This window comes from Scyliorhinus torazame, chromosome 8, assembly GCF_047496885.1.
Source record: "Scyliorhinus torazame isolate Kashiwa2021f chromosome 8, sScyTor2.1, whole genome shotgun sequence".
Lineage (NCBI taxonomy): Eukaryota > Metazoa > Chordata > Chondrichthyes > Carcharhiniformes > Scyliorhinidae > Scyliorhinus > Scyliorhinus torazame.
In genome coordinates this window covers 278,432,447-278,457,308 of record NC_092714.1, presented here as the reverse complement: position 1 = coordinate 278,457,308, position 24,862 = coordinate 278,432,447, and the positions used below count along the sequence as shown (strand labels likewise).

At 55.5% G+C, this 24,862-nt stretch overlaps 1 protein-coding gene across 6 annotated transcripts in view; it reads left to right on the top strand.

The window, feature by feature from the left end:
* The first annotated feature begins 457 nt into the window (after window positions 1-457).
* Window positions 458-24,862, top strand: part of mtss1 (MTSS I-BAR domain containing 1) — a 292,863-nt gene continuing 268,458 nt past the window's right edge. For 4 of the 6 annotated variants that reach the window (XM_072515395.1, XM_072515391.1, XM_072515392.1 and 1 more), the window contains exon 1: window positions 458-917. In XM_072515395.1, the coding sequence (XP_072371496.1) occupies window positions 843-917 (75 nt within the window). In that variant the 5' untranslated portion in view covers window positions 458-842. The remainder of the gene's footprint in view (window positions 918-24,862) is intronic. The other 2 variants (XM_072515394.1, XM_072515393.1) reach the window with 2 other exon arrangements.

Below are 24,862 nucleotides of genomic sequence, written 5' to 3'. Positions count from 1 at the left end.
GGGGTTGGGTTTTGGGGATTTGAGGGATTGGATTGGGGGTTGGGTTTTGGGGGATTTGAGGGATGGGATTTGGGGGTTGGGTTTTGGGGATTTGGGTTTGATGGATTCGGGTTTGGGGGGATTTGAGGGTTGGGATTTGGTGGTTGGGAGTGGGGATGGGTTTGGGGGATGGGATTTTGGGGTTGGGTTTTGGGGATTTGGGTCTTGGGGATTTGGGGGTTGGGATTTGGGGAGATTTGGGTTTGGGGGATTTGGGATTTGGGGGATTTGGGTTTCGGGGGAATTGTGGGTTGGGTTTGGGGGAGATTTGGGATTTGGGGGAGGGGTTTGGGGAAAGGGGCGGGGTTTGGGGGAAAGGGGCGGGGTTTGGGGGGAAGGGGCGGGGTTTGGGGAGGGGAGGGTTTTGCGGGGAGGGGTTTGCGGGGCGGAGATTTGTCGGAAATTCGGCGAAGTTTCCGACTCCTCCCAGGAAGCGGCGGCCGGAGGAAAAAATGGAAACTGGGAGAGAGAAAGAATTCCCGATCCCGGAGTGAGAGAGAATTCCCGATCCCGGAGTGAGAGAGAATTCCCGATCCCGGAGTGATTCCCGATCCCGGACTGAGAGAGAATTCCCGATCCCGGAGTGATTCCCGATCCCGGAGTGAGAGAGAATTCCCGATCCCGGAGTGAGAGAGAATTCCCGATCCCGGAGTGAATCCCGATCCCGGACTAAGAGAGAATTCCCGATCCCGGAGTGATTCCCGGTCCCGCAGTGAGTGATTCCCGGCTCCGGGGCTCCATGGACTCGGGTCGGGTCCCCGGGAGCCTGTGAAGCGGAGCCGGGATTGGGGATTGGGAGCCGGATGGACGCGGGCGGGATGGAGAAAGATTGCAGCGCCCTGGGGGAGCTCTTCCAGACCATCATGAACGACATGAAGGTGAGAAACTGAGAGAGAGAGACAGAGAGAGAGAGACAGAGAGAGAGAGAGAGACTGAGAGAGAGAGACAGACTGAGAGAGAGAGACTGACAGAGAGAGAGACTGAGAGAGAGAGAGAGACAGAGACAGACAGAGAGAGACTGACTGAGAGAGAGAGAGAGACAGACAGAGAGAGAGAGAGAGACTGAGAGAGAGAGACTGTGTGAGAGAGAGAGACAGAGACAGACAGAGAGAGACTGACTGAGAGAGACTGTGTGAGAGAGAGAGAGACTGAGAGAGAGAGAGAGACAGACTGACAGAGAGAGACTGACAGAGAGAGAGACTGAGAGAGAGAGAGAGACAGAGACAGACAGAGAGAGACTGACTGAGAGAGAGAGAGAGACAGACAGAGAGAGAGACAGACTGAGAGAGACTGACAGAGAGAGAGAGAGACTGAGAGAGAGAGAGACTGAGAGAGAGAGAGACTGAGAGAGAGAGAGACAGACAGACAGAGAGAGAGAGAGACATACAGAGAGAGAGAGAATGTGAGGGAGACACAGAGTGTGAGAGGCAGAGTGAGTGAGAGGCAGAGTGAGGGACCCTTATCCTGAGGGCAATCTGTCAGCGCGGACAATAAATCTAACGGGTGAGGGTGGGAGGTGGAGGAAGGTGGTTGTGTGGGAGAGTTGGAGCTGCAGGATGAGGGTAGGTGAGGAGGGGGGCGGTTGAGGAGTGGATGGGGTGGAGGATGAGGGGTGGTTGAGGAGGTGGAGGGTGAGGGGGTGGATGGGGTGGAGGGTGAGGGGGGTGGATGGGGTGGAGGGTGATTGAGGAGGTGGAGGGTGAGGTGGTGGTGAGGGGTAAGTGAGGAGGTGGAGGGAGAAGGGGGCGGTTGAGTGGATGGTGGAGGATGAGGGGTGGGTGAGGAGGTGGAGGGGGGGTGGTTGTGGATGGGGTGGTTGTGGATGGGGTGGTGGTGAGAGATGGTTGAGGAGGTGGAGGGTATGGGGTAGTGGGTGAGGGGTAGGTGAGGAGGTGGAGGGTGAGGGGGTGGAGGGTGAGGGGTGGTGGTGAGGGGTAGGTGAGGAGGTGGAGGATGAGGGGGTGGAGGTGAAGGCGATCATGGTCAGTGAGGGAATTTGCTGTTTTGATCTGAAATTAAGTTTTGTGTTTTCATTATTTGGGAAATGTGCTAAAATGCTTTTTAACCAATAGCATACCCTTTGGAGTGAGTAATGTTCCGACTGAGAGGTGAGGGGGGTAATGGCTGGAGTTTTGGGAAAGTCATACAGAATTTACAGTGAGGAAGGAGGCCATTCGGCCCATCGAGTCTGCACCGGTCCTTGGAAAGTGCACCCTACCCAAGGTCCACACCTCCACCCTATCCCAGTAACCCCACCTAACCTTTTAGACACTTAAGGGCAATTTATCATGTCCAACCCACCTAACCCGCACATCTTTGGACTGTGGGAGGAAACCGGAGCACCCGGAGGAAACCCACGCACACTCGGGGAGGATGTGCAGACTCCGCACAGACACAAGCAAATTTGAGAGGCTGGGGGTTGTTCACGGGGGTGGGAGGGAGCACTAGATGAATCCATCGCTGTGTTTCTGATATTAAATAGGATTAGAAATCCTAATGATTGATATATGGCTGGAATTTCAAATCATTGATCGTAATGTGACCTGTTGACTGCTTGATACTATTAACACTATGGAGACTTCAGTCATTAATGAACCGTTAAACGTTGAGGCATGGTTTGCAAACAGTTTTTCTCCAGCGTCATTTAAAACCAGCGTTTTATCGGGACTTTTCAGTCTGAAAACCCAACTTGCTGCAGAACATGTATTTTCAAATTGGTCTAATTTTCTAAACATTTAGAAAAATATTTGTGTACTTAAAGCTTGGATAGTGATGGGGAAACTATAACAGGGCTATGGAGAAAGAGCGGGGGACTTTCCAAGCCCAGTAAGCGCGCGATGGGCTGAATGGCCTCCTCTGTTGAATAATTCTACAATTGGTGAAAGATCCGCGTGCAAACATGCTCCCTCAGTTGGGAACAAAAGTTAAGACCTTCCAGATACCTGGCTTTTTGCAGTTCTGAACTTCCTTGTTGAAGGATGGTCAGACACACCGACATTAAGAAAGAGTGAGAGTCTGATAGAGATTCAGCTGTCACGAGGATCAGTGCTGCAACAGGGAATTGAATGATTCCAGCAATTGCTGTGAGTTTATGTTGACATGATTGCAGCTGCTGTAGTTACAGACACTAGTGTTTAGTGACCATCGATGTTCTGGGTGTTGTCATCAGCTACAATTGGAAAGAAGTTATACTGAACCAGTCTGTTCAAACATACGCTCTTGCTTGATCACTGCTGTCAGATTAAAATTATAACTCTTAACTTGTAACGATAACGCTGTAAACTGGGGCAGCACGATGACGCAGTGGTTAGCACTGTGGCCTCACGGCGCCGATGTCCCAGTTTCGATCCCGGCTCTGGGTCACTGTCCGTGTGGAGTTTACACATTCTCCCCGTGTCTGCGTGGGTCTCACCCCCACAACCCAAAGATGTGCAGGGTAGGGTTAGGGGACCGGTAGTTGTATTTTTCAGTCACTGTTTTCAAGAAAGATCGAACCGACAGGGGCTCTTTTCAGGTCAAGCAACCTGATAAAGGTTTTAAAATGAGGAAAGAGATTGCTTGGCAGGTTGTGGCAATTCCTTTTTGGAGTTCAAGGTCCCAGCTTCAACTCCCATTCCACTGAGGGAGTGCCACACTGCTGGAGGTCCAGTACTGAGGGAGTGCTGCACTGTCAGAGGGTCAGTTCTGAGGGAGGGCCGCACTGTCAGAGGGTGAGTACTGAGGGAGTGCTGCACTGTCAGAGGGTCAGTACTGAGGGAGTGCTGCACTGTCAGAGGGTCAGTACTGAGGGAGTGCTGCACTGTCAGAGGGTCAGTACTGAGGGAGTGTCGCACTGTCAGAGGGTCAGTACTGAGGGAGTGCCGCATTGTCAGAGGGTCAGTACTGAGGGAGTGCCGCACTGTCAGAGGGTCAGTACTGAGGGAGTGCCGCACTGTCAGAGAGTCAGTACTGAGGGAGGGCCGCACTGTCAGAGGGTCAGTACTGAGGGAGTGCTGCACTGTCAGAGGGTCAGTACTGAGAGAGTGCTGCACTGTCAGAGGGTCAGTACTGAGGGAGTGCCGCACTGTCAGAGGATCAGTACTGAGGGAGTGCTGCACTGTCAGAGGGTCAGTACTGAGGGAGTGCTGCACTGTCAGAGGGTCAGTACTGAGAGAGTGCTGCACTGTCAGAGGGTCAGTACTGAGGGAGTGCCGCACTGTCAGAGGATCAGTACTGAGGAGTGCTACACTGTCAGAGGGTCAGTACAGAGGGAGTGCCGCACTGTCAGAGGGTCAGTACTGAGGGAGTGCCACGCTGTCAGAGGGTCAGTACTGTGGGAGTGCTGCACTGTCAGAGGGTCAGTACTGAGGGAGTGCTGCACTGTCAGAAGGTCAGTACTGAGGGAGTGCTGCACTGTCAGAGGGTCAGTACTGAGGGAGTGCTGCACTGTCAGAGGGTCAGTACTGAAGGAGTGCTGCACTGTCAGAGGGAGTGCTGCACTGTCAGAGGGTCAGTACTGAACGAGTGCTGCACTGTCAGAGGGTCCGTACTGAGGGAGTGCTGCACTGTCAGAAGGTCAGTACTGAGGGAGTGCCGCGCTATCAGAGGGTCAGTACTGAGGGAGTGCTGCACGGTCAGAGGGTCAGTACTGAACGAGTGCTGCACTGTCAGAGGGTCAGTACTGAACGAGTGCTCCACTGTCAGCGGGTCAGTACTGAGGGAGTGCTGCACTGTCAGAGGGTCAGTACTGAACGAGTGCTGCACTGTCAGAGGGTCAGTACTGAGGGAGTGCCGCACTGTCAGAGGGTCAGTACTGAGGGAGTGCTGCACTGTCAGAGGGTCAGTACTGAGGGAGTGCCGCACTGTCAGAGGGTCAGTACTGAGGGAGTGCTGCACTGTCAGAGGGTCAGTACTGAGGGAGTGCCGCACTGTCAGAGGGTCAGTACTGAGGGAGTGCTGCACTGTCAGAGGGTCAGTACTGAGGGAGTGCCGCACTGTCAGAGGGTCAGGACTGAGGGAGTGCCGCGCCTTAACTACCTGTTGAAATCAAAGTGAATGGTTCCCATAAGAGTGTCAGTATGCACTGCGGTCTCTGGGAGTATGTTACTGTGCACTGGGGTCTCCGGGAGTGTGTCACTGTGCACTGGGGTCTCTGGGAGTATGTCATTGTGCACTGCGGTCTCTGGGAGTGTGTCACTGTGCACTGCGGTCTCTGGGAGTATGTCACTGTGCACTGCGGTCTCTGGGAGTATGTCATTGTGCACTGCGGTCTCTGGGAGTATGTCACTGTGCACTGCGGTCTCTGGGAGTATGTCATTGTGCACTGCGGTCTCTGGGAGTGTGTCATTGTGCACTGCGGTCTCTGGGAGTGTGTCACTGTGCACTGGGGTCTCTGGGAGTATGTCACTGTGCACTGCGGTCTCTGGGAGTATGTCACTGTGCACTGGGGTCTCTGGGAGTGTGTCACTGTGCACTGGGGTCTCCGGGAGTGTGTCACTGTGCACTGGGGTCTCTGGGAGTGTGTCACTGTGCACTGGGGTCTCTGGGAGAGTGTCACTGTGCACTGGGGTCTCTGGGAGTGTGTTACTGTGCACTGGGGTCTCCGGGAGTGTGTCACTGTGCACTGGGGTCTCTGGGAGTGCGCCACTGTGCACTGGGGTCTCTGGGGGTATGTCACTGTGCACTGGGGTCTCTGGGAGTGTGTCACTGTGCACTGGGGTCTCTGGGTGTGTGTCACTGTGCACTGCGGTCTCTGGGAGTGTGTCACTGTGCACTGGGGTCTCTGGGAGTGTGTCAGTATGCACTGCAGTCTCTCGGAGTGTGTCACTGTGCACTGCGGTCTCTGGGAGTGTGTCACTGTGCAGTGGGGTCTCAGGGAGTAAGTCAATGTGCACTGCGGTCTCTGGGAGTGTGTCACTGTGCACTGGGGTCTCTGGGAGTATGTCACTGTGCACAGGGGTCTCCGGGAGTGTGTCACTGTGCACTGGGGTCTCGGGAAGTATGTCAGTATGCACTGGGGTCTCTGGGAGTGTGTCACTGTGCACTGGGGTCTCTGGGAGTATGTCACTGTGCACTGCGGTCTCTGGGAGTGTGTCACTGTGCACTGGGGTCTCTGGGAGTGTGTCAGTATGCACTGCGGTCTCTGGGAGTGTGTCACTGTGCACTGGGGTCTCTGGGAGTATGTCACTGTGCACTGCGGTCTCTGGGAGTATGTTACTGTGCACTGGGGTCTCCGGGAGTGTGTCACTGTGCACTGCGGTCTCTGGGAGTATGTCACTGTGCACTGGGGTCTCTGGGAGTATGTCACTGTGCACTGCGGTCTCTGGGAGTATGTTACTGTGCACTGGGGTCTCTGGGAGTATGTCACTGTGCACTGCGGTCTCTGGGAGTATGTCACTGTGCACTGCGGTCTCTGGGAGTGTGTCACTGTGCACTGGGGTCTCTGGGAGTGTGTCAGTATGCACTGCGGTCTCTGGGAGTGTGTTACTGTGCACTGGGGTCTCTGGGAGTATGTCATTGTGCACAGGGGCTCCGGGAGTGTGTCACTGCACTGGGGTCTCTGGGAGTGTGTCACTGTGCACTGGGGTCTCTGGGAGTGTGTCACTGTGCACTGGGGTCTCCGGGAGTATGTCACTGTGCACTGGGTCTCTGGGAGTGTGTCACTGTGCACTGGGGTCTCTGGGAGTGTGTCACTGTGCACTGGGGTCTCTGGGAGTGTGTCACTGTGCACTGGGGTCTCTGGGAGTGTGTCACTGTGCACTGGGGTCTCTGGGAGTGTGTCACTGTGCACTGGGGTCTCTGGGAGTGTGTCATTGTTCACTGGGGTCTCCGGGAGTGTGTCACTGTGCACTGGGGTCTCCGGGAGTGTGTCACTGTGCACTGGGGTCTCCGGGAGTGTGTCACTGTGCACTGGGGTCTCTGGGAGTGTGTCACTGTGCACTGGGGTCTCTGGGAGTGTGTCATTGTTCACTGGGGTCTCCGGGAGTGTGTCACTGTGCACTGGGGTCTCTGGGAATGTGTCACTGCACTGGGGTCTCCGGGAGTGTGTCACTGCACTGGGGTCTCCGGGAGTGTGTCACTGTGCACTGGGGTCTCTGGGAGTGTGTCACTGTGCACTGGGGTCTCTGGGAGTATGTCACTGTGCACAGGGGTCTCCGGGAGTGTGTCACTGTGCACTGGGGTCTCTGGGAGTGTGTCACTGTGCACTGGGGTCTCTGGGAGTGTGTCATTGTTCACTGGGGTCTCCGGGAGTGTGTCACTGTGCACTGGGGTCTCTGGGAATGTGTCACTGCACTGGGGTCTCTGGGAATGTGTCACTGCACTGGGGTCTCTGGGAATGTGTCACTGCACTGGGGTCTCCGGGAGTGTGTCACTGTGCACTGGGGTCTCCGGGAGTGTGTCTGTATGACTCAAGGGCCCCTGGCAGTGTGTCGGTATTTTGGGCAGTGGGGAAGTCTGTAATTGTGAAAAAGCTGTTTATGACTGACCGGTGTGTTAAGGAAGTTTAATAGATACTGTTAGTGCTGAGGATCCCCTTGGCCAAGTTGACAGTTCACTGATCGAGTGCTGGGGATAGTACTCACACTGGGTGCACTGTCCTATCTGACAGCTGCAGCCTCGATTCAGCCAATTTCTTCCCTGACCAAATATTTGCTCATCCCCCCCCCCCCCCCCCCCCCCCTAATATCTCCAACTCTGGCCTGTTGTCCATGTCCTTTGGTCGTAGATTTAGAACGGGCGGCAGGTTGGTTCAGTGGTTAGCACTGCTGCCTCACAGCGCCAAGAACCCGGGTTCGATTCAGGCCCCGGGTCACTGTCCGTGTGGAGTTTGCATATTCTCCCCGTTTCTGCGTGGGCCTCACCCCCACAACCCAAAGAGCTGCAGGGTAGGTGGATTGGCCACGCTAAATTGCCCCTTACTTGAAAAAAAAACATTATGAAGCATTTTGGGGAGTTTTTTAATATGAATTCCAGTTGATTGTGGTAAATTGGTAATGATTAATTAGTTCTGTATTATATTTTTGCCTACGAACTACTTGTGTCACCAAACAGGTCGCTGGCATTTCCATCGACTCCTTCAGCTTGTTCCGATCCTTGTTTAATTAAGGAGTTGGACATGTGCCTCTGGTTAGTCAGCCTGTGATAGGAAATGAGACCTTTTGTCAAACCCCTGCTGATGTCAGTGGGTTAACTTTTCTCCTGCATCGTCTCTGACCTTAAACTGCTGCCGGACTGACTGCTGCTCTGTCGGACTGCCGCCCTGTCGGACTGCCGCCCTGTCGGACTGCCGCTCTGTCGGACTGCCGCTCTGTCGGACTGCCGCTCTGTCGGACTGCCGCTCTGTCGGACTGCCGCTCTGTCGGACTGCCGCCCTGTCGGACTGCCGCTCTGTCGGACTGCCGCCCTGTCGGACTGCCGCCCTGTCGGACTGCCGCCCTGTCGGACTGCCGCCCTGTCGGACTGCCGCTCTGTCGGACTGCCGCTCTGTCGGACTGCCGCTCTGTCGGACTGCCGCTCTGTCGGACTGCCGCTCTGTCGGACTGCCGCCCTGTCGGACTGCCGCCCTGTCGGACTGCCGCCCTGTCGGACTGCCGCTCTGTCGGACTGCCGCTCTGTCGGACTGCCGCTCTGTCGGACTGCCGCTCTGTCGGACTGCCGCCCTGTCGGACTGCCGCCCTGTCGGACTGCCGCTCTGTCGCACTGCCGCTCTGTCGCACTGCCGCTCTGTCGCACTGCCGCTCTGTCGGACTGCCGCTCTGTCGGACTGCCGCTCTGTCGCACTGCCGCTCTGTCGCACTGCCGCTCTGTCGGACTGCCGCTCTGTCGGACTGCCGCTCTGTCGCACTGCCGCCCTGTCGGACTGCCGCTCTGTCGCACTGCCGCTCTGTCGGACTGCCTGCTGCTCTGTCGGACTGCCTGCTGCTCTGTCGGACTGCCGCTCTGTCGGACTGCCGCTCTGTCGGACTGCCGCTCTGTCGGACTGCCGCTCTGTCGGACTGCCGCTCTGTCGGACTGCCGCTCTGTCGCACTGCCGCTCTGTCGCACTGCCGCTCTGTCGGACTGCTGCTCTGTCGGACTGCTGCTCTGTCGGACTGCTGCTCTGTCGGACTGCTGCTCTGTCGGACTGCCGCTCTGTCGGACTGCCGCTCTGTCGCACTGCCGCTCTGTCGCACTGCCGCTCTGTCGGACTGCCGCTCTGTCGGACTGCCGCCCTGTCGGACTGCCGCTCTGTCGGACTGCCGCTCTGTCGGACTGCCGCTCTGTCGGACTAACTGCCGGACTGCCGCTCTGTCGGACTGCCGCCCTGTCGGACTGCCGCCCTGTCGCACTGCCGCTCTGTCGGACTGCCGCCCTGTCGCACTGCCGCTCTGTCGGACTGCCGCCCTGTCGGACTGCCGCCCTGTCGGACTGCCGCCCTGTCGGACTGCCGCCCTGTCGGACTGCCGCCCTGTCGGACTGCCGCCCTGTCGGACTGCCGCTCTGTCGGACTGCCGCTCTGTCGGACTGCCGCCCTGTCGGACTGCCGCCCTGTCGGACTGCCGCTCTGTCGGACTGCCGCTCTGTCGGACTGCCGCTCTGTCGGACTGCCGCTCTGTCGGACTGCCGCTCTGTCGGACTGCCGCTCTGTCGGACTGCCGCTCTGTCGCACTGCCGCTCTGTCGGACTGCCGCCCTGTCGGACTGCCGCTCTGTCGGACTGCCGCCCTGTCGGACTGCCGCCCTGTCGGACTGCCGCCCTGTCGGACTGCCGCCCTGTCGGACTGCCGCCCTGTCGGACTGCCGCTCTGTCGGACTGCCGCTCTGTCGGACTGCCGCTCTGTCGGACTGCCGCTCTGTCGGACTGCCGCTCTGTCGGACTGCCGCTCTGTCGGACTGCCGCTCTGTCGGACTGCCGCTCTGTCGGACTGCCGCTCTGTCGGACTGCCGCTCTGTCGGACTGCCGCCCTGTCGGACTGCCGCCCTGTCGGACTGCCGCCCTGTCGGACTGCCGCCCTGTCGGACTGCCGCCCTGTCGGACTGCCGCTCTGTCGGACTGCCGCTCTGTCGGACTGCCGCTCTGTCGGACTGCCGCTCTGTCGGACTGCCGCTCTGTCGGACTGCCGCTCTGTCGGACTGCCGCTCTGTCGGACTGCCGCTCTGTCGGACTGCCGCTCTGTCGGACTGCCGCCCTGTCGGACTGCCGCCCTGTCGGACTGCCGCTCTGTCGGACTGCCGCCCTGTCGGACTGCCGCCCTGTCGGACTGCCGCTCTGTCGGACTGCCGCTCTGTCGGACTGACGCTCTGTCGGACTGCCGCCCTGTCGGACTGACGCTCTGTCGGACTGCTGCTCTGTCGGACTGCCTGCCGCCCTGTCGGACTGCCGCCCTGTCGGACTGCCGCCCTGTCGGACTGCCGCTCTGTCGGACTGCCGCTCTGTCGGACTGCCGCCCTGTCGGACTGCCGCCCTGTCGGACTGCCGCCCTGTCGGACTGCCGCCCTGTCGGACTGCCGCCCTGTCGGACTGCCGCCCTGTCGGACTGCCGCCCTGTCGGACTGCCGCTCTGTCGGACTGCCGCTCTGTCGGACTGCCGCCCTGTCGGACTGCCGCCCTGTCGGACTGCCGCTCTGTCGGACTGCCGCTCTGTCGGACTGCCGCTCTGTCGGACTGCCGCCCTGTCGGACTGCCGCCCTGTCGGACTGCCGCTCTGTCGGACTGCTGCTCTGTCGGACTGCCGCTCTGTCGGACTGCCGCCCTGTCGGACTGCCGCTCTGTCGGACTGCCGCCCTGTCGGACTGCCGCCCTGTCGGACTGCCGCTCTGTCGGACTGCCGCTCTGTCGGACTGCCGCTCTGTCGGACTGCCGCTCTGTCGGACTGCCGCCCTGTCGGACTGCCGCCCTGTCGGACTGCCGCCCTGTCGGACTGCCGCCCTGTCGGACTGCCGCCCTGTCGGACTGCCGCCCTGTCGGACTGCCGCCCTGTCGGACTGCCGCTCTGTCGGACTGCCGCTCTGTCGGACTGCCGCTCTGTCGGACTGACTGTCGGACTGCCGCTCTGTCGGACTGCCGCTCTGTCGCACTGCCGCTCTGTCGGACTGCCGCCCTGTCGCACTGCCGCCCTGTCGGACTGCCGCTCTGTCGGACTAACTGCCGGACTGCCGCTCTGTCGGACTGCCGCTCTGTCGGACTAACTGCCGGACTGTCGGACTGCCGCTCTGTCGGACTGCCGCTCTGTCGGACTGCCGCTCTGTCGGACTGCCGCTCTGTCGGACTGCCGCTCTGTCGGACTAACTGCCGGACTGTCGGACTGCCGCTCTGTCGGACTGCCGCTCTGTCGGACTGCCGCTCTGTCGGACTGCCGCTCTGTCCCACTGCCGCTCTGTCGCACTGCCGCTCTGTCGGACTGACTGCCGGACTGCCGCTCTGTCGGACTGACTGCCGGACTGCCGCTCTGTCGGACTGACTGGCGTACTGCTGGACTGCCGAACGGTGGGACTGATGGACTGCCGAACGGTGGGACTGATGGACTGCCGAACGGTCGGACTGACTGGCTGCCGGACTGACTGGCGGACTCTCGGACTGACTTCCAGTCTGTCGGACTCTCTGACTGACTGCCGGACCGACGGACTGCCGGACCGACGGACTGCCGGAAGGCTGGACTGCCGGACTGGCGTCTGGAAATGCACAGGTGACAAGTCGGTCAACCTGACATTTTTTTTAAAAATATATATATTTTATTGAAATTTTTTTACCCAAACAACAATTTTCCCCTCTTATAAAGCATACGCAACAGTAACAATACAGAAATTTTTAACAATACACAAGTAACAAAACCCCATTATCTATTGACCTAAACTAAACTACCCCCCCCCCTCCCCCTGGGTTGCTGCTGCTGGTCATCTGTCTTCCCTCTAACGTTCCCCTAGGTAGTCGAGAAATGGCTGCCACCGCCTGGTGAACCCTTGAGCCGATCCTCTCAGGGCAAACTTTATCTGCTCCAGTTTAATGAACCCCGCCATATCGTTTACCCAGGCCTCCAGTCCGGGGGGTTTCGCCTCCTTCCACATGAGTAGGATCCTGCGCCGGGCTACTAGGGACGCAAAGGCCACAACGTCGGCCTCTTTCGCCTCCTGCACTCCCGGCTCTTCCGCAACTCCAAATAGAGCTAACCCCCAGCCTGGTTTGACCCGGGCCTTCACCACCCGCGAAATCACTCTCGTCACTCCCTTCCAATACCCCTCCAGTGCCGGGCACGCCCAAAACATATGTGCGTGGTTTGCCGGGCTCCCACCGCACCTCCCACATTTGTTCTCCACTCCAAAGAACCTGCTCAATCTTGCTCCCGTTATGTGTGCTCTATGTAGCACCTTAAATTGAATCAGGCTAAGCCTGGCGCATGAGGAAGAGGAATTTACCCTGCTTAGGGCATCAGCCCACATACCCTCCTCTATCTCCTCCCCTCATTCTTCTTCCCACTTTCCTTTTAGTTCGCCCACCGACTCCTCCCCCTCTTCCCTCATCTCTCGATACATCTCTGACACCTTGCCCTCTCCGACCCACACCCTTGAAAGCACACTGTCCTGTATCCCCTGTGTCGGGAGCAACGGAAATTCCCTCACCTGTTGTCTAGTAAACGCCCTCACCTGCATATATCTCAAGAAATTTCCCCGGGGCAACTTATACTTTTCCTCCAATGCTCCCAAGCTCGCAAAAGTCCCATCTATAAATAAATCTCCCACCCTCCTAATTCCCAACTGGTACCAGCTCTGAAATCCTCCATCCATTCTTCCCGGGGCGAACCTATGGTTGTTCCTGATAGGGGACCCCACCAGGGCTCCCCGCACCCCTCTCTGTCGCCTCCACTGTCCCCATATGTTCAGTGTTGCCGCCACCACCGGGTTTGTGGTAAACCTTTTAGGTGAGAACGGTAGCGGCGCCGTCACCAGCGCCTCTAAACTCGTCCCTTTACAGGACCTTCTCTCCAGCCTTTTCCACGCCGCTCCCTCACCCTCCATCATCCATCTACGTATCATTGCCACATTGGCGGCCCAATAGTAATCGCCCAAGTTCGGTAGTGCCAATCCTCCTCTGTCCCTACTACGCTGAAGGAACCCCCTCCTTACTCTCGGAACTTTCCCTGCCCACACAAAGCTCGTGATGCTTCTATCTATTTTATTAAAGAAGGCCTTGGTGATTAATATAGGGAGACATTGAAATACAAATAAGAACCTCGGGAGGACCATCATCTTAATTGCTTGCACCCTGCCCGCCAGCGATAGAGGCTGCATGTCCCACCTCTTGAAGTCCTCCTCCATTTGTTCTACCAGCCGTGTCAGATTAAGTCTGTGCAAGGTTCCCCAGCTCCTAGCGATCTGAATCCCCAGGTATCGGAAGTTTCTTTCCACTTTCCTTAGCGGCAAACCTTCTATCTCTCTACTCTGGTCCCCTGGATGTATCACAAATAATTCACTCTTCCCCATGTTTAGCCTATACCCCGAGAATTCCCCGAACCCCCTCAAAATTCGCATAACCTCTATCATCCCCCCTGCTGGGTTCATAGAACATAGAACATAGAAAATACAGCACAGAACAGGCCCTTCGGCCCACGATGTTGTGCCGAACCTTTGTCCTAGATTAATCATAGATTATCATTGAATTTACAGTGCAGAAGGAGGCCATTCGGCCCCTTGAGTCTGCACCAGCTCTTGGAAAGAGCACCCTACCCAAACTCAACACCTCCACCCAACACCAAGGGCAATTTGGACATTAAGGGCAATTTATCATTGGCCAATTCACCTAACCCGCACATCTTTGGACTGTGGGAGGAAACCGGAGCACCCGGAGGAAACCCACGCAGACACGGGGAGGACGTGCAGACTCCGCACAGACAATGACCCAAGCTGGAATCGAACCTGGGACCATGGATCTGTGAAGCAATTGTGCTATCCACAATGCTACCGTGCTGCCCTTGAACGTTCGACACGTATAACAATAGGTCATCCGCGTATAACGAGACTCTGTGTTCTTCTCCCCCTCAAATCACCCCACTCCATTTCCTGGAGTCTCTCAACGCCATGGCCAGAGGTTCAATTGCCAACGCGAACAACAATGGAGACAGCGGGCATCCCTGTCTTGTTCCCCTATATAGTTGGAAATACTCCGATCTATGTCGACCTGTAACTACGCTTGCCGTTGGTGCCCCATAAAGAAGTCTAACCCAGCTAATAAACCCGTTCCCAAACCCAAACCTCCTTAACACTTCCCATAAATACTCCCACTCCACCCTATCAAATGCCTTCTCTGCGTCCATTGCCGCCACTATCTCTGCCTCCCCCTCCACTGAGGGCATCATTATCACCCCTAATAGCCGTCGCACGTTAACATTCAATTGTCTCCCTTTTACGAACCCTGTCTGGTCTTCGTGCACCACCCCCGGGACACAGTCCTCTATCCTCGATGCCAGTACCTTTGCCAACAATTTGGCGTCCACGTTCAATAGTGAAATAGGTCTATAGGACCCGCACTGCAACGGATCTTTGTCCCTCTTCAAAATTAGCGATATCGGGAACCCGTCTGGCCCCCGGGCCTTCCCTGCTTGCATGCTTCCCAGTCCCTTAATGACCTCGTCCACCTCAATCGGTGCCCCCAGGCCTACCACCTCCTGCTCCTCCACTTTCGGAACCTCAATTGGTCCAGGAACTGCCGCATCCCCTCCTCTCCCTCTGGGGGTTGAGACCTATACAGTTCCTCATAAAAGGTCTTGAACACCTCATTTATCTTTCCTGCCCTTCGCACCGTGTCTCCCCTTTCGTCTCTAATTCCTCCTATCTCCCTCGCTGCTGCCCTCTTTCACAATTGATGCGCCAACAGGCGACTAGCCTTTTCCCCATATTCATACCTCCTCCCCTGTGCCTTCCTCCACAGTACCTCCGCCTTTCTGGTGGTCAGAAGGTCAAACTCCGTCTGGAGTCGTCTCCTCTCCCTGTACAATTCCTCCTCCGGGTTCTCTGCAAATTCCCTGACCACCCTTACAATCTCCCCCAGTAATCTATCCCTTTCCTTGGCCTCTGTTTTCCTTTTGTGGGCCCCAATAGAGATCAGCTCTCCTCTGACCACCGCTTTTAGTGCTTCCCAAACCACTCCCACAGGGACCTCGCCGTCGTCATTGACCTCCAGATATCTCTCAATACACCCCTGCACTCTTGCACACACTCCCTCATCCGCCATCAGTCCCACATCTAATCGCCAGAGTGTTCTCTGCTCCCTGCCCTCTCCTAATTCCAGGTCCACCCAATGTGGGGCATGATCCGAAACCGCTATGGCTGAGTACTCAGCTTCTTCCACCCTAGAGATCAACGACCTTCCCAAAACAAAAAAATTATCCGGGAGTACACTTTATGGACATGGGAGAAGAAGGAAAACTCCCTAGCCCTAGGTCTAAGAAATCGCCATGGATCCACTCCCCCCATTTGGTCCATAAACCCCTTAAGTACCTTGGCCGCTGCCGGCCTCCTTCCAGTCCTTGAGCTGGATCTATCTAGCCCCGGGTCTAGCACGGTATTAAAGTCCCCTCCTAGAATCAAGTTTCCTACCTCCAGGTCCGGTATACGCCCCAGCATCCGTCTCATAAATCCTGCATCGTCCCAATTTGGGGCATACACATTAACCAACACGACCTCCATTCCCTCCAGCCTACCACTCACCATTACATATCTACCTCCGCTATCTGCTACGATGTTCTTTGCTTCAAATGCTACCCGTTTCCCCACCAAAATGGCCACCCCTCTGTTCTTTGCGTCCAGTCCTGAGTGGAACACCTGTCCCACCCATCCTTTCCTGAGCCTAACTTGGTCCGCCACCTTTATGTGCGTCTGCCCTTAGTCCTTTCAAATGTGCGAGCACTCGGGCCCTTTTTATCGGTCCGTTCAGGCCTCTCACGTTCCACGTGATCAGCCTCACTAGGGGGCTACCTGCCCCCCTCCCGTGTCGACTAGCCATTACCTTCTCTAGGCCAGTACCATATCCCGCCTCCGCGCTCGCTCCCCCAGCGTCGCACACCATCCCCGCCCACCCACTCTTTAGCCATTTCCTTTTGGATTTCCGCAGCAGCAACCCAGTTGACCCCGCCCCCCCCACCCCCCCCCCCCCCCCCCCCCGCTAGATCCCTATCTAGCTTGATTGCTCCCCCCATGTCACTTCCGTAAGTCAGCTGACTTCAACTGACCCCGGCTACTCCTGCTCACTCCTCGACCTCCCCGTGTGAGGGAACTCCCATCCGCCTTGCGCCTGTCTTCCCGCCTTATTCTTTCAGGCACGGGAACATCCGTTTACCTGACCCGCCTCTTATGGCGCAGCTCCCTTTCCCCTCCCCCTCCCCTTCCCCATTCTCCGACTGTGTCCCGTCTTTCCCCCATCACCGGCGCCCACATTTCCCCAGTGTCTCCCCCCTTCCCAGTTTGCTTCTCAATTAACTTCACCCATAACATTAACAAAATCAATAACAATAACATTTCCTGCAGCATCAGTCCCTCAGTTCCCATCCAATTTCTCTTCTTTGATGAAGGACCATGCTTCCTCCGCCGTCTCGAAATAATGGTGTCTCTCCTGATACGTGACCCATAGTCTTGCCGGCTGCAGCATCCCAAACTTCACCTTCCTTTTATGCAACACCTCTTTGGCTCGGTTGAAGCTCGCCCTCCTTCACGCCACCTACGCACTCCAATCCTGGTATATCCGTACCACAGCGTTCTCCCATCTGCTACTCCGCACCTTTTTAGCCCATCTCAGGACCTCTTCTCTGTCCTTAAGGCAGTAAAATCGCACGATTATCGCCCTCGGTGGTTCTCCCGCTTTTGGTCTTCTCGACGGAATCCGATTTGCCCACTCCACCTCCATGGGGCCCGTAGGGGCCTCAGCACCCATCAGTGAGCTCAGCATCGTACTTGCGTACGCTCCACAGTCCACTCCTTCCACACCCTCAGGGAGACCAAGTATCCGAAGGTTCTTCCTTCGCGCTCCGTTTTCTAGGGCCTCGATCCTTTCAGTGCACTTTTTATGAAGTGCCTCGTGCGTCTGAGTCTTAACCGCCAGGCCCAGGATCTCGTCCTCAATATCTGTCACCTTCTGCTCCACCACGCGGAGCTCAGTCTCCTGGGTCTTTAATGTCTCCTTGAGCCCCTCAATTGCCTGTAGCAACGGGGTCAGCACCTCCCTCTTCAGCAGCTCCACGCACCGTCTCACGATTTCATCCTGCTCAGGCCCCCATGTCGCCTGCGCTTTCTCCGCCGCCATCTTGAACTTCTCTCCCTCTGACCTTTTGGTCGATGATTCCTCGGGCTGCAGCCGCCGCCGCCGGTTTTTTCCTCCTTCGTTTGGGGGGGACTCCCTTCTCCCACACCCCACACCGGGCTGGGTCGACAAAAAATTCCCCGTTGGGGCTCTTAAAAGAGCCCGAAGGTCCGTCGGGAGCTGGAGCCGCCGAAACGTGCGGCTAGCTCGGCATCACCGCAACCGGAAGTCCCTCGGTCAACCTGACATGAGGTCACTTCATTACTCGGGTACACCTTGGATAGGTGAGGAATTTCCTTTTTAAAAAGAAAAAATATTTTCATTGGCATTTTGCACTTAATATCCAAACTTTGCAGAATAATACAGAAACAAGGATAAAAATCATCAACACAGATACCACAGGCTGTCCCTGCGTCGGTGGCAGTGGTCCCAGTTCTATCTTTTCCCCACTTTATTTACATTAGTTTGTATCAAATAGTTTTTTAGAAGTGTTCTTATCAGGACTCTTAACATTTAGTGGTGTGAGTTACACCTAATTTTACACATGTTTTACATTTATTGCCAGGACTTTACATCATTCACCATCCCACTCTCACTTATCCTTCACCCGCGGGATGGACCCGCTCATGTGTGCCTTGGTAAGGTCACTCTGTGCACCACCTTGAGCTGCATCTGGCTTAGCCCGGCACAGGAGGAGGTGGAGTTGATCCCGTGCAACGCCTCGATCCAGAGTCCTCTCCCTATCTCCATGCCCAGCTCCTCCTCCCATTTCCGTCTGGTCTTGTCCAGTGGAGTCCTGACCTTTTCCATGAGTTATCCGTAGATGTCGCCACATTTGCTGTCCCCTAACCAGCCCAACTCTTCCATTGTGACCGGAAATGTGTGTCCGCGTCTCTGCGGAATCGCTTTTGTCACCTTACGCAGAAAGTCAAACAGTTTCAGGTACCTGAGCTCATTCTCTTTCGGCAGTTGGAGCCTCTCTGAGAGTTCCCCCAGGGTCACCAGTTTAACATGTCCTTCAATCTCAGTGTACCTCTGTCCTCATTCCACGTCCCAAATGTGGCGTCTATCCATGCCGGTGTGAACCTGTGGTTGTTACAGATGGAGGGACCTCTGGACATCTCGCCAAATGGCCCTTGAACTGGTTCCATGTCCTTAGTGTGGCCACTACCACCGTGCTCCTGGAGTGTGTGTGTGTGTTGGGGGGGGGGGGGGGGGGGGGTGGTGCTGCTGGGAGTGGTGCGGTGGCCAGTGCTCGAAGGGACTTCCCCGTGCACGAGGCTTCCTCCATTTGGATCAAGTACGTTTCCAGTTCCCTTAGCCACCTCCTCACCCTTTACCCGTTTGCCGCCCAGTGGTAGAGTAGGAGGTTCGGTAAGGCCAGGAGAACCGATCGTGTCGGCAAAACAGGAAGTCGTGGGGCTTCCGGAGGGTAGGGCCAGGCCTCCCACGTGTCATTCTCGCTGTAAAATGGTCTTGCATATCCTCCAGACTCTTCCCCCAGCAGATGAAGGCCATGGTTAACCTGTCGACCCTGGTGAAGAATGATTTGGGGATGAAGATTCGGATGATCTGAACACGAAGAGGACCAGGCAGCACGTTCATTTTGACCATCAGGACCCTTCCCGCTGGCAAACGAGGGAGTGAGTCCCATCTCCACAGGATGGGGAGGTTCCACTTGTGGAGCCTCATCCAGGTGTGGGCCATTTGGATCCCCAGGTACCTGAACTTGGTTTGGGTCACTTTAAATGGCAGTTCTTGCAGCTCTGCTCCTCCATTTCAGGGGTTCACCGAGAAGATTTTGCTCTTTCCCAGGTTGAGTTTGTAACCTGAAAAGGCTCCAAACTCCCTGATGAGTCCTGTTCTATTTCCCATGCTGGCTCGGAGGTTCGACACGTCGAGGGAGCAGGTCATCCGCATAGAGCGAGACTCTGTGCCCTCTGCCCCCTTTCCAAACGCCCGTCCACCACTCGTCTGATCTGAGGCCAATGGTCAGTGGTCCGATTGTCATTGCGAACAGGAGCAAGGATAGCGGACACTCCTGCCTTCCTCCAGGGCGTTGTCTATCTGTCTACCTCCAGGGACTGGGCAAGGCCCTCCTCGCCGACCAGATTCCCGAGCATCACTGCTACATATTCTGTGGGGTTTCTCCCCTCCGTTCCCTCCGGCAGCCCCACGATTTCCAGTTTTGCCGATGGCCGCGATTTGGCCTCCTTGGTCTGAGGTCCCTTGTCGTCGTCTCCTGGGCCTCCAGCCCCCGCTCTGTATTGTCCATTGACCCCCTCATGGGGGCCGACGTGGGTTCCACTGCCCCTTGACGCTGTCAGGCGATCTTTCCTCATCTCCGCCCCGTTTCTCTGGAGGTCGGAGGTGATGAAGCTTGTCCCTTTGCCCATCAGCTCCTGGGTCTGCGCTGGGCCCTCTGCGGGGTTTGGCCCTCACTGGTTCTGTGCCCCCACGTGCGGTTCCTGCTCCGAGACTGAGGCTTCTCTCCCCTCGTCTTTACTGGCGTTCCGGCTGGACGGATGATTCTCGGGTGTAGCCCCAGCACTGATCCAGGTGAAGTTTGATCACTCAGCTCTGATCAAGGTAACAACACAGGAACGGACATTCCCTGAGCTCCTCTATTGTTCAGTCGCTTTGCTGCTGATCTTCCTACCCTTGGTTCTGTGTTACTACCCATGCCTGTTAAAAATATCTCAATCTCACTCACCCGGTCTGTATGATTCAAATCTTTGACTGTTGCCAGAATTTCTCAATTAGCACTATTACGGGAGATTAGATTAAGTGCTGTTGAGTTTAGGATTTGCTGTTAACTTATGTCGAGCTGATGATAAGACTGACTCCACGATACTCCCTCCGGGTTCAAACCTGTACTTGGGCCGGTTTGTGTACAAGTTATTTTGTGACTGCTCAGGACAGCCCCAGTCCTGTCTCTGTGGGTCTGTTGTGAAAAGAAACCTGTTCATTTCCAGGAACTAATGATCTAGCTGGCTGGGTGAGACTGGACACTTTGTGCTCACAAAGACACAGGGAGCTTGAGGGGAATAAGATGGTCACTGGGTGTAGCTGGGGCTGGTTTAGCTCTGGGCTGCAGAGCTGGTTCGTGGGGTGGCACGGCAGTTAGCACTGCTGCCTCACAGCTCCAGGGTCCTGGATTCAATTCCGGCCTCGGGTGACTGTGTGGAGTTTGCACTTTCTCCCCGTGTCTGTGAGAGTTTCCTCCAGCCAGCTGTCCCCCTCAAAGGAGAAAGCCGCCGATGGTCACCTGGGACTGTGGCGACTTTGTATTGGTGGCAGAGGGAGACAGAGATGATCATCCTGGGAGAGAATTCCAGAGAGAAGGAGATGGACTGGGGGAAACACAAATTCAGTATCAGAAGGAAAATGAGTTTAGGGTTGGTGACAGCAATGGATAACAAGGGAGGTGGACTTGAGGCAGTGGGCTGTAATGTCAAGGTGGAGTAACCCATCTTGGTGGTTGATGCGTGGGGACGATGGGGAGGGTGATTTGAAGCTCATCTTTGGACACAGCCCTGGTTAAACCCGAGTGAACAACCAGGGTGGCGATGGACGGTTTAGGAGGAGAATCAATAGCTGGAGATGTCACTCTGCATTGGTACAGGGTGGAGCTGAAACACGAGTAGACTCATGGAGGAGAGATGGATGAGGAGGTTGGTATTGGGGTGTCTGAGGAGACGCACAAGTGGGCAGTTTGAGCTGAAGTGGTGTCTAGAGGGTCTTGTTGATTGAATGGGGCAGTTGCTATAATCTGGTGTTAGACTCTTCCTGGTATCTCCGTGTTCTCGCCTAGCGAATGAATCATGGGAGTATACAAGCTGTACAATTCCAGAGGGATCCCAATGTTCCTGGGATTCACTTTGCTATGGGGTAAAGAAAGCTTGCATGTCAGTGCGTGCGCCTGAGTGCCCCCGTGGCCTGGGCACCCACATGCACCACACGCCCCTCTCTGTGTGCACCTGGTCTCTAGCTCTCCGCGCTGTTGCTGGGCATTCTGCCCTGGCTCTGCAGGGACTAAACCTGGTGCTTTGCGTAAACGTTTGAAATTTCTCGTTCCAGCTTCCAATCTTCGGGGACAGCACGGTAGCACAGTGGTTAGCACTGTGGCTTCAGAGCGCCAGGGTCCCGGGTTCGATTCCCGGCTGGGTCACTGTCTGTGCGGAGTCTGCACGTCCTCCCCGTGTCTGCGTGGGTTTCCTCCGGGTGCTCCGGTTTCCTCCCACAGTCCAAAGATGTGCAGGTTAGGTGGATTGGCCATGATAAATTGCCCTTGGTGTCCAAAAAAGGTTAGGTTGGGTTACTGGGTTCCGGGATGGGGTGGTGGGGTGCTCTTTCCAAGGGCCAGTGCAGACTCAATGGGTCGAATGGCCTCCATCTGCACTGTAAATTCTATGTTCGCTGCTGTTCATGTATTTCTCATTCAGTTTTCTGTGATTTCGCTTCAGGCAGTTGTTGATGCGCGTTTTTTAAAATTCATTTGCGGGATGTGGGTGTCGCTGGTTAGGCCAGCATTTATTGCCCAGCCCGAGTTTCCCTTCAGAAGGTGATGGTGAGCTGCCTTCTTAAACCGTTACGGTCCCTGAGGTGTAGGTACAGCCACTGTGCTGTTAGGGAGGGAGTTCCGAGATGTTGCCCCAGTGACAGTGAAGGAACGGTGATATATTTGCCAGTCAGGGTGGGGAACCTCCCAGTGGTGGGGTTCCCAGGTATCTGCTGCTGGTGCCTTCCGGGTGGTAGCATGACAAATGCAGGATATTAGAAACATTGGTTTATAAATATTTGCAATTTAAGGGTTAAAAGCCTGGGGTTAGAGTGAGTTTGACTGCAGTCGTCATGTTTAAAAGATAATGTTTGGGGCGGCACAATGGTTAGCACTGCTGCCTCACAGCACCAGAGACCCGGGTTCAAATCCAACCTTGGGTCACTGTCTGTGCGGAGTCTGCACGTTCTCCCCGTGTGCGTGGAGGGTGCTGGGAGGTAAGTCAACCTTTAAAAGCACTTCTCTTTGCAGGGGCAGGCCAGTCGATTTCGGCGGCGTGAGAGCAGCTGGTTAGTCAGTTTCAGCGGGAGCATTGCGGAAGGAGGGTGCTGGGAGGTAAGTCAACCTTTAAAAGCACTTCTCTTTGCAGGGGCAGGCCAGTCGATTTCGGCGGCGTGAGAGCAGCTGGTGAGTGGTGAGTCAGTTTCAGCAGGAGCTGAGACTTTTTCTCTTTTCTTTAAATTAGTTTTTTAGGCGGGAACAGGAAGTCGACCCGCGGACGTCTGGGAAGACCCTCACCAATAAATTCTGGTGGAGAGGTAACCCGAGACACTACACGTGTAGTGTCTCCCACCCGCCCTCCTCCTCTAACCTAATAATAAAACCATTGGTCTGAGGTAAGTACCATATTTTTATTATATTATTATTATTTTTTATAAAAATTTAATTTAGTTGTTAGCCAGATCTTGGTAGAAAGTTAGAGGAATGGCAGGGAAGGGAGTGCAATGTTCCTCCTGCAGGATGTTTGAGGTGAGGGATGCAGTTAGTGTCCCTGCTGATTTTACCTGCAGGAAGTGCTGCCATCTCCAGCTCCTCCAAGACCGAGTTAGGGAACTGGAGCTGGAGTTGGAAGAACTTCGGATCATTCGGGAGGCAGAAGGGGTCATAGATAGCAGCTTCAGGGAATTAGTTACACCAAAGATTGGAGATAGGTGGGTAACTGTAAGAGGGACTGGGAAAAAACAGTCAGTGCAGGGATCCCCTGCGGTCGTTCCCCTGAGAAACAAGTATACCGCTTTGGATACTTGTGGGGGGGACGACTTACCAGGGGTAAGCCATGGGGTACGGGCCTCTGGCACGGAGTCTGTCCCTGTTGCTCAGAAGGGAAGGGGGGAGAGGAGCAGAGCATTAGTAATTGGGGACTCTATAGTCAGGGGCACAGATAGGAGATTTTGTGGGAGCGTGAGAGACTCACGTTTGGTATGTTGCCTCCCAGGTGCAAGGGTACGTGATGTCTCGGATCGTGTTTTCCGGGTCCTTAGGGGGGAGGGGGAGCAGCCCCAAGTCGTGGTCCACATTGGCACCAACGACATAGGTAGGAAAGGGGACAAGGATGTCAGGCAGGCTTTCAGGGAGCTAGGATGGAAGCTCAGAACTAGAACAAACAGAGTTGTTATCTCTGGGTTGTTGCCCGTGCCACGTGATAGTGAGATGAGGAATAGGGAGAGAGAGCATTTAAACACGTGGCTACAGGGATGGTGCAGGCGGGAGGGTTTCAGATTTTTGGATAACTGGGGCTCTTTCTGGGGAAGGTGGGACCTCTACAGACAGGATGGTCTACATCTGAACCTGAGGGGCACAAATATCCTGGGGGGGAGATTTGTTAGTGCTCTTTGGGGGGGTTTAAACTAATGCAGCAGGGGCATGGGAACCTGGATTGTAGTTTTAGGGTAAGGGAGAATGAGAGTATAGAGGTCAGGAGCACAGATTTGACGTCGCAGGAGGGGGCCAGCGTTCAGGTAGGTGGTTTGAAGTGTGTCTACTTCAATGCCAGGAGTATACGAAACAAGGTAGGGGAACTGGCAGCGTGGGTTGGTACCTGGGACTTCGATGTTGTGGCCATTTCGGAGACATGGATAGAGCAGGGACAGGAATGGATGTTGCAGGTTCCGGGGTTTAGGTGTTTTAGTAAGCTCAGAGAAGGAGGCAAAAGAGGGGGAGGTGTGGCGCTGCTAGTCAAGAGCAGTATTACGGTGGCGGAGAGGATGCTAGATGGGGACTCTTCTTCCGAGGTAGTATTGGCTGAAGTTAGAAACAGGAAAGGAGAGGTCACCCTGTTGGGAGTTTTTTATAGGCCTCCTAATAGTTCTAGGGATGTAGAGGAAAGGATGGCGAAGATGATTCTGGATATGAGCGAAAGTAACAGGGTAGTTATTATGGGAGACTTTAACTTTCCAAATATTGACTGGAAAAGATATAGTTCGAGTACAATAGATGGGTCGTTTTTTGTACAGTGTGTGCAGGAGGGTTTCCTGAAACAATATGTTGACAGGCCAACAAGAGGCGAGGCCACGTTGGATTTGGTTTTGGGTAATGAACCAGGCCAGGTGTTGGATTTGGAGGTAGGAGAGCACTTTGGGGACAGTGACCACAATTCGGTGACGTTTACGTTAATGATGGAAAGGGATAAGTATACACCGCAGGGCAAGAGTTATAGCTGGGGGAAGGGCAATTATGATGCCATTAGACGTGACTTGGGGGGGATAAGGTGGAGAAGTAGGCTGCAAGTGTTGGGCACACTGGATAAGTGGGGCTTGTTCAAGGATCAGCTACTGCGTGTTCTTGATAAGTATGTACCGGTCAGACAGGGAGGAAGGCGTCGAGCGAGGGAACCGTGGTTTACCAGGGAAGTGGAATCTCTTGTTAAGAGGAAGAAGGAGGCCTATGTGAAGATGAAGTGTGAAGTTTCGGTTGGGGCGATGGATAGTTACAAGGTAGCGAGGAAGGATCTAAAGAGAGAGCTAAGACGAGCAAGGAGGGGACATGAGAAGTATTTGGCAGGAAGGATCAAGGAAAACC